At 39.0% G+C, this 14,366-nt stretch overlaps 1 protein-coding gene across 1 annotated transcript in view; it reads left to right on the top strand.

The window, feature by feature from the left end:
• The window catches only part of LOC118006560 (succinyl-CoA:3-ketoacid coenzyme A transferase 1, mitochondrial), a 122,763-nt gene that overhangs the window by 21,611 nt on the left and 86,786 nt on the right, over positions 1–14,366 (top strand). The window contains exons 6-7 of the mRNA XM_034999271.1: positions 3,923–4,029; positions 6,211–6,271. Coding sequence (XP_034855162.1) covers positions 3,923–4,029; positions 6,211–6,271 — 168 coding nt within the window. The remainder of the gene's footprint in view (positions 1–3,922; positions 4,030–6,210; positions 6,272–14,366) is intronic.

Genomic DNA, 14,366 nt, shown 5'->3' with positions numbered 1-14,366 from the left:
TACAATTTTGAAAAAGAGGGGACAGTTGTAATTACATAATAAGATAGAGCATTCATCCTGTCTCCTTTATCCTTCTTTTTGTACACTGGACATATTTGAGCTGACTGAATAATTTAGTTTTATTTAAAGTGCTGGGTAGGATGGGGTACCTTTATACTAGGTAACTTCACTCACATATTAGAAAAGAATAGGACTCCACATATAGATATTTGAGATACTCAGATTTGAGGCAGTTGTAAAAATTACACAGGACAGTAATCCATTACTGTATTTTTAGTCCCTCTCCCTTCTCCCTGGCCACGTGGCTCAAGAGCGTTAACTCAGGCTGCAGAAATGCTGAGCTTAGCTCTGAGGAAATGACAGCTTAGTAAATCGAGGGATCTCCTACCACACTTGCCTATAGTGAATTTTATAATTTTTTTTTTTTTTTTTGCTTATAGGGATGTTCTGCACCTCCGTGTTTTGAGAGAAGATAAAAGGTCATTGAATATGCGCCTTGCTGCTCAGTGTTTGTGCTGGCAGCATCCTCCATCTGGAGCGTTGCTTTTTTTGCTTAGAATGACCTATATTGACTCAAAGTTTTGATTAACATTTTTTTTTATATTCTATCTTGCTTCTTTCCTTACTGCCTAATTAAGGTTTAAAAAGTTTTTGACAAAGTAAGACAGGAGCCTAATTATTAAAATGGATCTTAGTAATATAGATAATGATGCCCAGAAAAATTGGGTTAATACTTTGAGAGTTTGCTAGAAGCTAGAGCATTAACTTGCCCTGGGAAAATAATAGGATAGACTGGAGTCTGTCCTGAATGTCTCGGTTCATTTTTGCCTGGAGTTAGGTGCACAAATCTAGTAGTTTGGTCTGAATTACCTAGGAACGTGACAGATAATTTCTTGAAATGATTCTTGCTAGCTCTTTATTTCCCCTACATATGGTAGGAAGAGGAGGTGAGTAAATTTCCTAATTCAGTGGTATTTGCCGGGCACTGGCCCACATATGGTAGAAAAGGAGATGATCTAGACTAAGTCCCCCTGCTAGTGGAGGAGCTGACAAGGAATGAATTAATAAACACATAATGTCAATAAAGAAAGTGCCATGAAGAAAAATCGAGTACGGTAAGGGCAGAGAGAATGGTCACTGGTCAGGGAAGGGGTGTTCCAGATTGGGTCAGGGGAAACCTCTCTGAGGAAGTGACAGTTCGTAGAGATCAGAATAAAACAGGAGAATGAGTGGGTGAAGATTATAGGGTTGTGCTCTGGTCAGAAGGAAGGGGAAGGACACGGTCCTGAGTCAGGCCAGCTCTGTTTGTGGAACAGCAGGGCAGTGAGACTGGAACAGAGTAAATGAGGCAGAGAGCAGTAGGATGGGAGGCTGAAGGGAGGCATGAACCAGATCACATGAGTTTGGGTTTTATTGAGTGGTGAGGGGACAGCAGAGAATTCAGACATGGGAGAGATGTGGTCTGAGTTACATTTTGGAAGGATCACTGTGGCTGCTGGGTGGAGAGTTTTTTGGTAGGGTTCTAAGAGCAGAACCAGTGAGAGAGATTGAGAGGCTGTTGATCCAGGAGGGAGTGGAAGTGGTTTAGACTGAGGTGGTTAACAGTGGAGCTTGTGGGAGGTGGTTGGAATCAGGACATATGTTGATAGCAGAGCCAGCAGGATTTACCAATGGATTGGTTACGGGGTGAGAAAGGACAAGAACCAAGCATGCTGCTTAATGAGATGGGCAAAGTGTGGAGGTAATCAAAGAGCCTTGTCTGGGACTGGATGCATTTGAGACATCCTTGAGGCTCCAACAGAAGTTGCTCAGTCGTCTCCAGCTTGGGGAGGGTTTAGTGCTGGGATAGGAGCTTTGGAGTCTTCAGCATATAGTATTTAAATCTGTGGGGCTGAGTGTCTAGGGCTAGAGTACAGGTAGTGAATACTTCTTTTGCATTTAAAGGGTGGGAAGAGGAAAAGGAGCAGCAAAGAAGAATAGGAAAGTGTCTAGTAAGTGAAGACCAAGGGGAGTATGGTAACTTGAAGACGGGCAATTTTACAAAGGAGGGAGTGATCAGTTGTGTCAGAGTGAGAAGACGTGGGGTAACAGGACAGGGCATTGAGCATTGGGTTTAGAAACATGGAGGTCATTGGTGACCTTAAAGAATGATTTTTCTGGAAGAGAGGATTTTTCTGGAATGGTGGAAATTTGATTGGAGTGGATTCAAGAAAGGGCTGAAAAAAGAGGAAGTGGTAACTGGGAAACACACAACTCTTTCCAGTGAGTGTAATAGCTAGTATGGCAAAACCGGTCCCTTCCTGTTTTAAAAATTTAGAATGGCTAGCATCAGCAGCTGCTGGTTTATAGACCCGTCAGGAAATTATATAATTGGAATAGGGAAAAAAAGCCAATTTTTTCACATTGCCTTGGATTAGCATATATTTAGATCTGTATGTAGTTTTCTAGATTTGTATGCAACATAACTCATCTGTCATCATTGGTGTTTATGGTAATGACTTTGAAATACATGAAACTCTTTAAAAAGCTGTATATTGATGTGTAATTTTTAAATATCTTTCATATGATTCGTCTAAGTTTCACATTCATAAGATCCTCCTTCTTCAGTGATCCCCTGAATTCATTAATATTCTCTAGCGGGAAAGTGGGGTAAGGTCTTTAAGGAAGCTGTTCTTTAGCTTTATTTATTTTTTTTTAAAAGATTTTATTTATTCATTAGAGAGAGAGCATGAGACAGAGAGAGCATGAGAGGGGGAGGATCAGAGGCAGAAGCAGACTCCCTGCTGAGCAGGGAGTCCGATGCGGGACTCGATCCAGGGACTCCAGGATCATGACCTGAGCCGAAGGCAGTGGCTTAACCAACTGAGCTACCCAGGTGCCCTGTTCTTTAGCTTTAAACCATAGTTGAAGAAAGGTAAATGTACTGAACTTTGTCCCGCAGCTTTATGTAATATGCGCGTGGTTTGTCCACTAGGGGGTGGTGTACGAACGAGGATGGAGTTCTGCCTTCCTATACGGCTCCATCCTGTGTGGGATGGAGCCCAGGGCGGACATTCTTTCCTCTCTTTGTTTCAATTCACAGAGCTAAATCCCCAATAAGAAAAAAGGAACAAAATGCCACGGCATAGTTTTACTTTATGCTTCTTTTCCCTCCCCCTCCCCCCATCTGTAGTAGAATTAAAAGGTAATAGACATACAAAAATCAATAGCATTCCATTAGACCAGTAATGACAGAGAGGAGGTGTAATAGAAGAACATAGAATACTCATAGTAGCATCAAAAACCGAGAAGTACCTATGAATAAGCCTAAAAAACATACACAAAGCTTTTTTTGGGGGGGGATTAAAAGCAATTCGAAGAGGTAAAGGAAGACTTCAGAAAATGTAGGCATATGTTATGTTCACAGGTGGAAAGCTATGGCATGTCAATTCTCCAGTTTCATCTGCAAATTCTAGGAATTCCAATTAAAATGTCATCAGATGGTTATAGATTAATCAGGAGAGATGAATGGATTTTTATAACTATGTACAAAATACATTGCCCATTTTATGCAGCTTATATGGTTTTGTTTCCCCCCGCCCTCACGGTGGAGGGAAAGATGGGCTATTTTTCATGTTCTCTACATATAACTTATGCACACAAATAATAAAAAGAGTGCTAACGTGCAGTCTATGCCTTAAGCATATAGAACTTTCAGTTCCTCAAGTTTACCAAGCTCTCGCTGCCGAGTCTTCGCACATGCTGTTCCCTTGGTTTCCCCTCCACCACTTTGACTAAATCCTAGTTTCCTACCACTACTCACCCTTGAGATCTCCATTTAGATTATCCTCCCTCTGAGAAACCTTCCCTGACCAGGCTGGTATCCTTATTCTCTGCTTCTACCACAGCACATATCTGACAATGTCCTCTTTGTCTCCTGCAGGTGAGGGAGTTTAATGGTCAGCATTTTATTTTGGAGGAAGCAATTACGGGAGATTTTGCTTTGGTGAAAGCTTGGAAGGCAGACCGAGCAGGAAATGTGATTTTCAGGTAGTATGATGTTTTTGTTTTTTTTTTAAATATTAATGAAATGCATTTCAGCAACTTTGCATTTCCTAAATTACGATTACAAAATGGATACCTTGATGTGTTTGGTATTTAAAGATTCATTTAAAAAGTGGCTTACAGTCGTACAAGCCCCCAGGTCAGTGTGCATGCATGTGCAAGGCTGCTGCTGTGCATTTTTGCTGGTGTGTACTTGTGGGGGTCTGTTCTGATTAGGCGGTGCCCACATTGCACTGCTTGGTAGCTGTTTTGAATCGATATACCCTTGTATATAGTCGCATATAGACTATATTTCTGTGTGTATTTTAGTTGCCAGGACAAGTTACAATGTTGAGACATACTTAGCAAATGTGAGAAAAGCACACAATTGTATTTAATTTTTATATAATTAATATGCATTGTCTTAAAATGCCTAAATTATTTGGATATTCTGGAAAGAGCTTGCTAACAACCATTTAGGTCAGTTCTTTTCCAGTCCTGTTGGTGTCCGCTAGGAAATACTTATGTAGGTTCTATCTGAAAAAGCTGATTAATCTTGACAATGCTAAACTTTCATTCTTGTTATTTGGATAGCCACAGATATTAAGCCAAAGGCTTAATAGATTTCAAGATCTTTTGATAACCCTGAGCATACTAAATACTAAGTGTTTATATATTATAAATTATATGGTTGTTTTGAAAATTGTACCATCTTTGAATATACACCTATAAGTCTTGAAGACTTTGCCTGTTAGGTTACAGAAATAATTTTCTTTCTTATAATATGGTCATTTACTGTTTTAGTAATAATTTTTATCTTTACCAAATGGACCTTTGGTGAGATCACAGTTAAATTCTCAGTGATTACTCTTATGCTGTTTTTGTTCATTTCTGAAGATCTTATATGATATTAATGCTATATTTGATTTCTTGAATTCAACCAGTTTTTGATTACAACTGATCTTGGCAGTTACACATTTTGCATTTTAAAAAAGATTAATGAAATTGTATAGAAGCAAATGGAAATGAATTATTTAAACTATTTCCTTGAGTTTATCGTGTGTTTCATTGTCTGGCTATAATATCTAAAGATTGCACAGGGGCTGTTCTCAGCATTGACTTATGCCTGTGGTTATTGATAGGAGATGAGACTGCTCTTCAGCAATTGTCAAGTGACTTAGGTTAAGATGCTGACTTCTAGGATGACCTCCCCTGGGGGACAACTGGTAAAAGGTCTGTCTAGGCCATTGTTAGGACAGCCCTGCACACCTTTGCCTCTGGCCACACTGCCCTTGGAGCTTTTGATGCTGGACGTGCTGGATGGCTGGTGGACTCCAACTTAGCAATTTGTGAAAGTACCCAAGGACTTATGTCTCAGGGACACACCTGTCTTTATATTTATCCTTAAATCTAAGTGAGATAAACATTGGTGGCCTAAAAGAGCTAGTAAAAGAAAGATGTAACTCATTTCCCTCTATCAAATAAGGTTTTTTTTTTTAGTCAACTTACACTCTCAGAAACAAAAAAATACATTAAAATTTTTATGGTTGGTGGTGATGCATTAATTTAAGAACTTGAGTGTAAAACCATCAGCAAAATTGGCACTTTCTGGAAATTTTTTACACCTCAGGGTCTAATGTGGGTGTTGTACGTCAAAAAATTTCATTAGAAATTGGTCCCCCGGAATGATCTTTATAGATGACTCACACATTACCAATGAATGTTTCATTTTATTTCAGCAATAGGTCTCTTTTTAATAGAGAATATAATTACTATACCTTCTCGTATAAAGCACTTGCTACTTTCCTTAATATTTTAACAAGAGCAAGTTTAGTGAAATATGTAACTGTAGAAACAAAGTGGCATCCCAGTTAAAAGACTTAGGCAAATTAGTTTTAAATAGAGTAGATTTATTAATATCTGTTTTATCTTTCTGTGTATGATCTATATGTTGAACATGAAAAATAGTTCCTCTTTCCTTCAACCCCATAAAAACTGTAATTGAATGAAGTGGCCATTGTTTTTATTTATAAAATTGTTTTAACAGTTACGGAAAATATGATACATTCTTTTAAAAGATTCACAGATTTTTCGTTTATAGAAATTCTTTTAATCTATAATTAAAGCTGAGAGAAACTCTTCTTATTTTTGGTTTTCTTTTCCTACTTCCCCCCACTCCTAATATAGGAAAAGTGCAAGAAATTTCAACTTGCCGATGTGCAAAGCTGCAGAGACCACAGTGGTAGAGGTAAGAGAAGAGGTTATTTCTGCTTTCCAAAGGTTGCTTTTTAAACTTGCTGTTACGTATTAGTTCAGCAAATGTACAACAATTCATCTGTCTTCTGGAGGATAAACAATGACTGCTTTTAAATTTTGGATATAGGGGGCGCCTGGGTGGCTCAGTTGGTTAAGCAACTGCCTTCGGCTCAGGTCATGATCCTGGAGTCCCTGGATCGAGTCCCGCATCGGGCTTCCTGCTCGGCAGGGAGCCTGCTTCTGCCTCTGACCCTCCCCCCTCTCATGTGCTCTCTCTCTCTCATTCTCTCTGTCTCAAATAAATAAATAAAATCTTTAAAAAAAAAAATTGGATATCGAAGGATTCTACGTAATATGTATTAGTTGAGGGACACCTGGGTGGCTCAGTCGGTTAAGCGTCTGCCTTCAGCTTGGGTTGTGATCCCAGGGTCCTGGGATCGAATCCTGCATCGGGCTCCTTGCTGAGTGGGGAGCCTGCTTCTCCCTCTGCCTGCTGTGCACTCTCTCTCTCTCTCTGGCAAATAAATAAATAAAATCTTTAAAAAAATAAATATGTAATAGTTGAAATTTTACTGTTACATTAGCTTTCTGGTTGGCTAGGGTCTCACTGGAATGCTCTCTTTGGGATCAAGCCATGAGACTGGCTAGCTTATAACTGTCCTTTGGTACTTGCGTAAAATAGACCTCCTTGGGTAAAATTGCAAGATAAATTCTTATATACAGAACCCCAGAAAAGTAGTAAGTTATATCATTACTGTATTTGATACTGTGAATTCTTTAAGGAAGAAGGAGGGTAGTACAAATAATTGCTTTGATGTGGTTCTGTTTGGAGCAGTTGAATTAAGGAACTAACTGACTCTTCTTTGGACGTCTCATGGTGTGGAGAGACTTGACTAATTCTAGAGCCTTTCTAGGGTTAAAGCTCTGAGACAGAAATAGTTGGCTTACACTCATACCCTGCCATTTTGTTTATATATATATGAACCTGAAAGGAGACTTCAAAATGATTCTTAACTTAAGACTTTGAGAATCACCCTGGAACCAAATTTTCATGAAGGTTTAAGATAGCTTTCCCTTGGGAGAGCTTTATAGGAACCCATTGTGGGATCTGGAAATGAGAATATACGTTCGTGGTTTTTCTCATGTGATGGCAGTTTTGTATGTGGCGTCTTTGGACTCCTGCATACATTTGTCCAAGATGGTATTTCATGGAGGCAGCACAGTGGTATTTTTGAAAAACCAAATGTTAGAATTCTGTTCCTCTCTTGGAAAGTGAAGTTATTTTTAAAGTTCTAGAGGATGTGGTACTTTCAACCCAGGCATAATGGTTTCTTTTGCAATGGCTTAAGTATATTTTCTGCATTCAAAATGGACAGTGTGGTTTACTCTCACTGTATAATCTGTTTTTTCTTCTTTTATTTATTAAATCATCTTAATGACCTGTCCATGGCACATATACGGTATCACTGAAAAAAAGCCTATAACCTAGCTTAAAATAACTGGTAGTTTAGCACTGTTGATTTTATGTGCTTCTGTAACACTTTCTGGAACTAATATTCCTTCTCTGAATACCAAGGGCATTATGCATTGTCCTGGCTGAAGTTCTTTTTTTTCTTCTTTTATAATTCGGTTCTTTTCAGCCAATCTTACTTCTTCTAAGAACAGAAAATGACCCTCTAGTGTCTGAGAATCACTGTAGATAACTAGAAAAGAGAGGAGTTTTTTTGTTTGTTTTTTTTCTGGTATAAGGGATAGGGAGCCTTTAACCGAGCCTGTAAATATGGTAAAGGCTAGCCCCCCTTGTCAGAGAACAGACATCTCTATCTATCCCTGCACTCTTCCCTGCTAGACGCAGACTCACTGTGGGATCCTTTTCAATACGGTGCTTCTGTCAGCCACTCACAGTGGACTATACCTGCAATTGTCCAACATGGTGGCCACTAGTCACATGTAACGTTTAAAATTTAAATTAATGAAAATTAAACAAGGTAATTTTCTCTTTAGTAGTTGCATATGGCTAGTGACTACTGTCAACAATAGCTTCAATACAGGTATAGAACATCATCACTGTGAGAAGTTTGGACAGAGCTTAGTTACAATGATCAAGATGAAATCTAATTTGTCATTCTAGCTTAGGAACTAAGCAAAACAGCTTTTAGATAATGGATTATTATTTTTTTTTAAAGATTTTTATTTATTTATTTGAGAGAGAGAGAATGAGAGAGAGCACATGAGAGGGGTTAGGGTCAGAGGGAGAAGCAGACTCCCTGCCGAGCAGGGAGCCCGATGCGGGACTCGATCTGGGGACTCTAGGATCATGACCTGAGCCCAAGGCAGTCGCTTAACCAACTGAGCCACCCAGGCGCCCGATAATGGATTATTATAAGCTCCATAGTAGAAGAGGTCTTCATGCTCGTAAGTTGATTTATAAGAACTTTGTTCTCAAAAGAGTAAAATCATTTGGAATTGGGGATGGTGAGTAGAGGGAGTATTTTCTGATATGAAAAGTCCATTTGACTTTGTGACTTTTGTATTATTCTAAGTCTGCTGAGTACTCTGGACCTCCAGCTCCTCTTTTTCGCTATGTTCTATGAACTCTGTTACCTTCATGGACCTCCTGGATTCTTAATTCTCTTCTGTTCCTGTCCTGCTTTATTTGATGGTGATCTAGTGGGATGGATGATTATGAGCTGGTCTCTGCAGTGTGGTATTAAACAGAAATCTTCAGAGATCATAAATTACCCACATTTTCTCCTGCCTGCTACTTACTATAATAATGGCTACTGTTAATCAAGTATTTATTATGTATTAGTCACTGCTGTATTCTTTATGTACATTATTGTTGTAATCCTCATAATCTTATAAGGTAGGAACCAATATTATCCTTACTTTACAGAAGAGAGTTAAATATGGGACCTGAGGTCACACAGCTAACACAGCTAGGACAGAACCATAGAGAGATTGATTCCAGGTGTCTGCTCATTTCCATTATTTTATGAAATACTTTCAAAATCATCATAAGTGGATGATTTTTCAAACTTTTGAAAGATACCAAATCTCTGGAAGTCGTCCATTTCAATGGTAACTATTAGAATCAAGCAGAGAGCTTTTTGGCTAATTTATTCGTATCTCCTGTTCTCCCTTGCCAGTGATTCTGATCATGGTCTTTTTCTCCTCCACAACCATATACCTTGGAGCTGGCTTTGAGAAAAGCCTCACCCTGTGATCAGTAGCTCTATGATGGGTCCATTCAGTCTTTACCTCGGTTCATTCTATCTTGTAGCCTCTTGGAACCTTGCAGCTCTCCACAAATTTCCCTTAAATATGGTGACTGAACGTCTGTTCTAGTACTTTCAGACAGTCAAAAAATATTTTTGAGAACTCTTAGCTCATCTCCTTTCTCTTATAGAGGAGGAACTAGAGGACTTTTCTGAAGCAGAGCCTGGGTTCGAGCCTGTCTTCCAAAGCTCCGTGCCGCTCTGTGGTGCAGCTTCTTTGCAGCCTTTTGCCCCATGTACATCCTTTTAGCTACTGTTAATCCGTGTTTTAAGGAGAGTAGAACTATAAATATCTATAATATTAACGATGGTTCCCTTAGGCATCTCAAAATTGTTTTTGGCCTTAGAAGCAGAGTGGCAAAGGAACATACAAGTCGCCTCTTGCTTTTGTTGTTGTTTGTAGTTTCTTCTCTAATTTACAGTAAATGTTTTCTGTCAAGAAGTAAATCAGGATGTTTATCTTGAATTAGAGTATCAAATTTGCCCTCCATATGAGTTATTTCTAGTTTCTCTAAAAGGGGGAATATTCCTCCTTTCCAGAAGGGTTTCCTCTTTCAGATGTGCTCTCCATAAGCTTACAAGTTGTATAAAGCCAATGAGGTGACCGAGTGTGTCTGTTTTCCCCTTTAATAAAATCGATATGAATATTGCATTCATATTTCTTAAAACCTGCAACCAATTGCATGCTTCACCACAAAGTTGTGATACAGTGAATGCCAGTTGTACCCCCCGCCCCCACCCACCTGCCTCCATCCCCTTAAGGAACTGAGTGGCTACTGGGAGAAATAGTACAAGTGGGTGTGCATGTTGGCACACATGCCAGAAAGATGTTTCTCTTTTTGGCCCAGACAGTGATATTTCTGGACCTCCTTCTCTTTGAGTGGGTGCAGTCGTCTTCCCTGATAAACTTAACAAGTTTAAGTGCAAAACCAGCCAGGGAACAACTCTTGGCGTTGCATTCTGTGTGTTTAATGAGTGAGGACTGTCCCGTCTTCCTAAGGGAACTCATTCGGCTTTTGCAGGGGTCTTCTTATCCCCCTCAGTTCCCCATGAGCCCCTCTGCCAGTCTCCTGGGTGCCTATCCCACCACCTTGGGTTTTTCTTAGAAGTGACCTGTTTCTGCATTTTTAAAAAGCAACTTATAATAGAAAATCCAGGGGGAGGGGTTGGAGTGCTTCACTCAGGAGACTGTTGAGCTTTGGTCTCCTGCAAGCAGCCTGGCATGCCTGCTCTGTCAGAAAAGGTCGTCTGACTCAGCCGCCGAAGGCTGTTGAGGCTGCCTGAGACGGAAATAGCCCAGCTGGTTTTGTCAGGGTTGTGCCATGGCTGGTGTTAGAGGACGGCATGGTTTATACCGAGCCTCTTCTCTTGTAGCTAATTTCAGCTTTTAGTTAAAACAGTATATTTATTATCCCGACTTGAATAAGATTATTTTTATAATAACCACATTATGGTATATTTGCATATTTGCATACGAAAGAATTGCTTATATGATACTTGATGCATGCAAATATCGTATACATGTAGCCTCTGTGGGTTATGAAGCATAATGACACATTGAACACCTGTGAACCCAATAAGGTAAGAATTAGAAGATTGCTCATACTCTTTCTCATCTGCCTGCATCCCCTGCAGCCATAACCATTATCAGGAATATGGTGTTTTATCAGTCCCCTTAAAAAAAAATGCACTAAGTCAAAAGTTATGGACATATTGAAAATTACTTCCCAGACTGCTATCCTAAGACTTGTGTTAGAAGAGGCAAGCTTTGGGAACTGTGACTTCTGTGTTCTGTACTCATGCCTGGCACGTGCCATCTCTCCTTGGGAGATTAACTAGAGGAAAAGATGACACATCTGTCAGTCTGCTGAACAGACGTGTGTCGTTTCTGATTGGTGGGTGAGGAAGGGCGAAGATTCATTGCAGTATAAATGATATTAAAAATTTTTGGTTTTGATGTTTATTATGAAGAATGATGAACCTATGCGACAGTAAACAGAAGATTATAGTGAAGCCCCAGGAGCTCATCCCTCAGCTGCAATGACTGTTAGCCCATGGTCACGCTTGCCTCATCTATATCCCCATCTCCCTTTCTCTCCTCCTTTATTATCTGTAAAGAAACCCCAGATATTATATCTCAACCACATTTTAAGGAGAGGCACTTTTCTGGGTTCTGGAAGTCCAGCAGTGAACAAAACAGAGACACACCGCTGCTCTCGTGGAGCTTACGTTCTGCTGCTCAAGATAGACATGAGATACAATACATAAGGGAAGTACGTAGTATGCCGTATGTTGATATGTGTGAAGGAGAAAAAACAAAAAGCATGAAAAGGAACATGAAATGTCAGGAGAAGAAACTGAAGTTTTAGATAAGGTGATCAATAAAAGGCCTTCTGAGTAGAGACCCCCAGGGAGTCAGGACACCAGCTCTTCAGCTCTTGGAGGGGGAGGAGTCTAGGCGGTAGGGGTAGCAGGTGGGGAGGCGTGTGGCAAGAGCATTGCTGGTGGGTTTGAGGAATAGGGATGACCTACTCTCCCTTGTTCATTACAGGGTGGTAGGCTGAGGAGCCCCCCATGAGGGTAGCTTTCTTGAGGGGAACAGCAATGTCTCCTTCTGAGGCTTTGGGAAATAGAATTTGTATTTTTAGTTCATTTTGTAATAGTGCCCAAGAGATGATCAGGCCTAAATCTAACTTTAAAACTCTGAGATGAATGGAGAATGGTTCTAAGATTGGAGCCTCCAGGCTCTTGTGACTCTCTGGCCCTGTTTGGAGAACTTCGCATTGATAACTCCTCGTGAATTATCTTATCAGAAGTGATCAAACTGGTTGTTATTTCACTTTACATTTAGAAGGTGGGAACACAGTGGATTTTAATGACATGACTTAATCACTTCAGTGGATTCTGTGAACATTTAATCTCCACCAAGCAGGCCAGTTAATGTATCCATGTTTTTAGAGACTTTAGTTATCTTCCTTCCTGCTTTAGAGAACACAAAAATGCCTGAGGGATAAACATAATTCCTTTCCCCCTAAGTGTCTTTTATTCTTAATCTTGACATTGCTAATGCTTTATGATATTACAACTTCTAAAGCTGTGAAACTCATCATTTTTGCAAGAGACCGTAAAAAGAAAAAACGTAGGTTAAACAAAAAAATTAAAGCTTCTCTCCACATAAGACAAGCACTTCTAACCAGTTAAGAGACCTCATTAGACAGATTTAATTTGGAGCGCATATATCTATACCCAGGCAACTAGTGGTCACCCCTGTATGGAATTCATTCACACACACAAATTTGATTGACATGTGGAAACATGATATTTATGAGAATCTGACTAGAATGTCAAGTTTGACATTCACTGTGTGATGCATGATATGTAAATATCTCTTACTGCCCTTAAGTATTTACCTGGTAAAACTCTACTTCATTTAGTTAACTAGAATGAGGGCAGCAAGAAACTATTTATTCCAGTCTTCTTTATCAACCCAGGCCAGTTGAGTTGAACACTTGACACAAATTCTTTTTTAAAAAAGCGTGGGGGGAGGTAAGAGAGCTGTTTGAAACAATATAGAAAGATCGAATACCCTCTTTCCTCCAACCCACATGAGTCCTGGCAGAATGCAGTCACTTGCCCAGCTGTTAACTTTTGGAATGGTTGTGGTAAGCAGTGGTTATCATTTACATTGATTTTTGTTTTTAGACCTGTTATATAATACCTTTCAATTTACATTTCTTTCTCTCATAGTTTTTTAGTTGTAAGATTTTATTCATGCTTTGTATTTCATTTTATAATTATTACTAAACCACTCTGAAAGAGAGATCTGTAAGTTTCTTATGCTACAAATTTAGCCGGATATATAATCTTTTGACAGAAAAGATGATAATTTCCTTACACAGCTAAACTGACTGAACTGATTGACTCTACTTATTTCAAAGTAATAAAGTATTTAAAGATCATTCATGACCGTTAAAGACCATTGAATTTTCATGAAATGCTACATTGGTTTGAAAATACCTGAATGCTAATGAAGATGTATTTAAGGAAGACAAATAGTAGTTGAGTGTTTTGGCAAAAATAACCTCAGTAGTAGAATTACAATTATGTTAATTCTGCTCTTGCCACCAAAGAAGCAGTAAATATTAAAAAAGAATGGACTTGGTGAATGCCCGGTGTTAACTTTACTGCTTTCTTTCTTTTCTTTTTCTTTTTTTTTTGCATACTCTTATAGATTACTAAATATAATTCTTAGGCTAATGACCATTTATATCCAGAAGAATAGCAGAATAGAAACATGGTTTATTAATGATAAAATATATTAAATCAAGTGCTAATCCTGACATTTTATTTCTTGTTGCTTGATAACAATGCAGCAGCTATGTGAGAGAGTTCCATTACCTCAGGTACAATGGACTTCATTGCATTGTGGGGTAGAAATACCAATTACAGCAAGTCATTTGTATGCCATTATCCTTACAAAATTTTGGTGCTATTTTTTATTGTTAGTGCAGAGATCCTGAAAGTCATTTAATAACACATGGATGGATGTGTTATTTTGATGGATTGGTGAATTTTATTCTATTTTTGGCTTTTTGATTTTGTGTCTATTTATAATTTTTGAGGCTTCACAAATTTGCATTTTATCAGCTTGCACTGTATAAACTTAGGCCTTTACATTTTACTCTAAGTATGTACATTGTAAAGGATGCTTCATTAATTCTTAGTGAACATTTTTTATCCATGACCACCTAGGGAGGGGAAAAAATATCTGGGCAGAATTTTTTGCCTCATGAAAAATAATCAGGGGGC

This window comes from Mirounga leonina, unplaced genomic scaffold (assembly GCF_011800145.1).
Source record: "Mirounga leonina isolate KUSES-001 unplaced genomic scaffold, KU_Mleo_1.0 Mir_97, whole genome shotgun sequence".
NCBI lineage: Eukaryota > Metazoa > Chordata > Mammalia > Carnivora > Phocidae > Mirounga > Mirounga leonina.
This window is presented reverse-complemented; position numbering and strand designations above follow the sequence as displayed.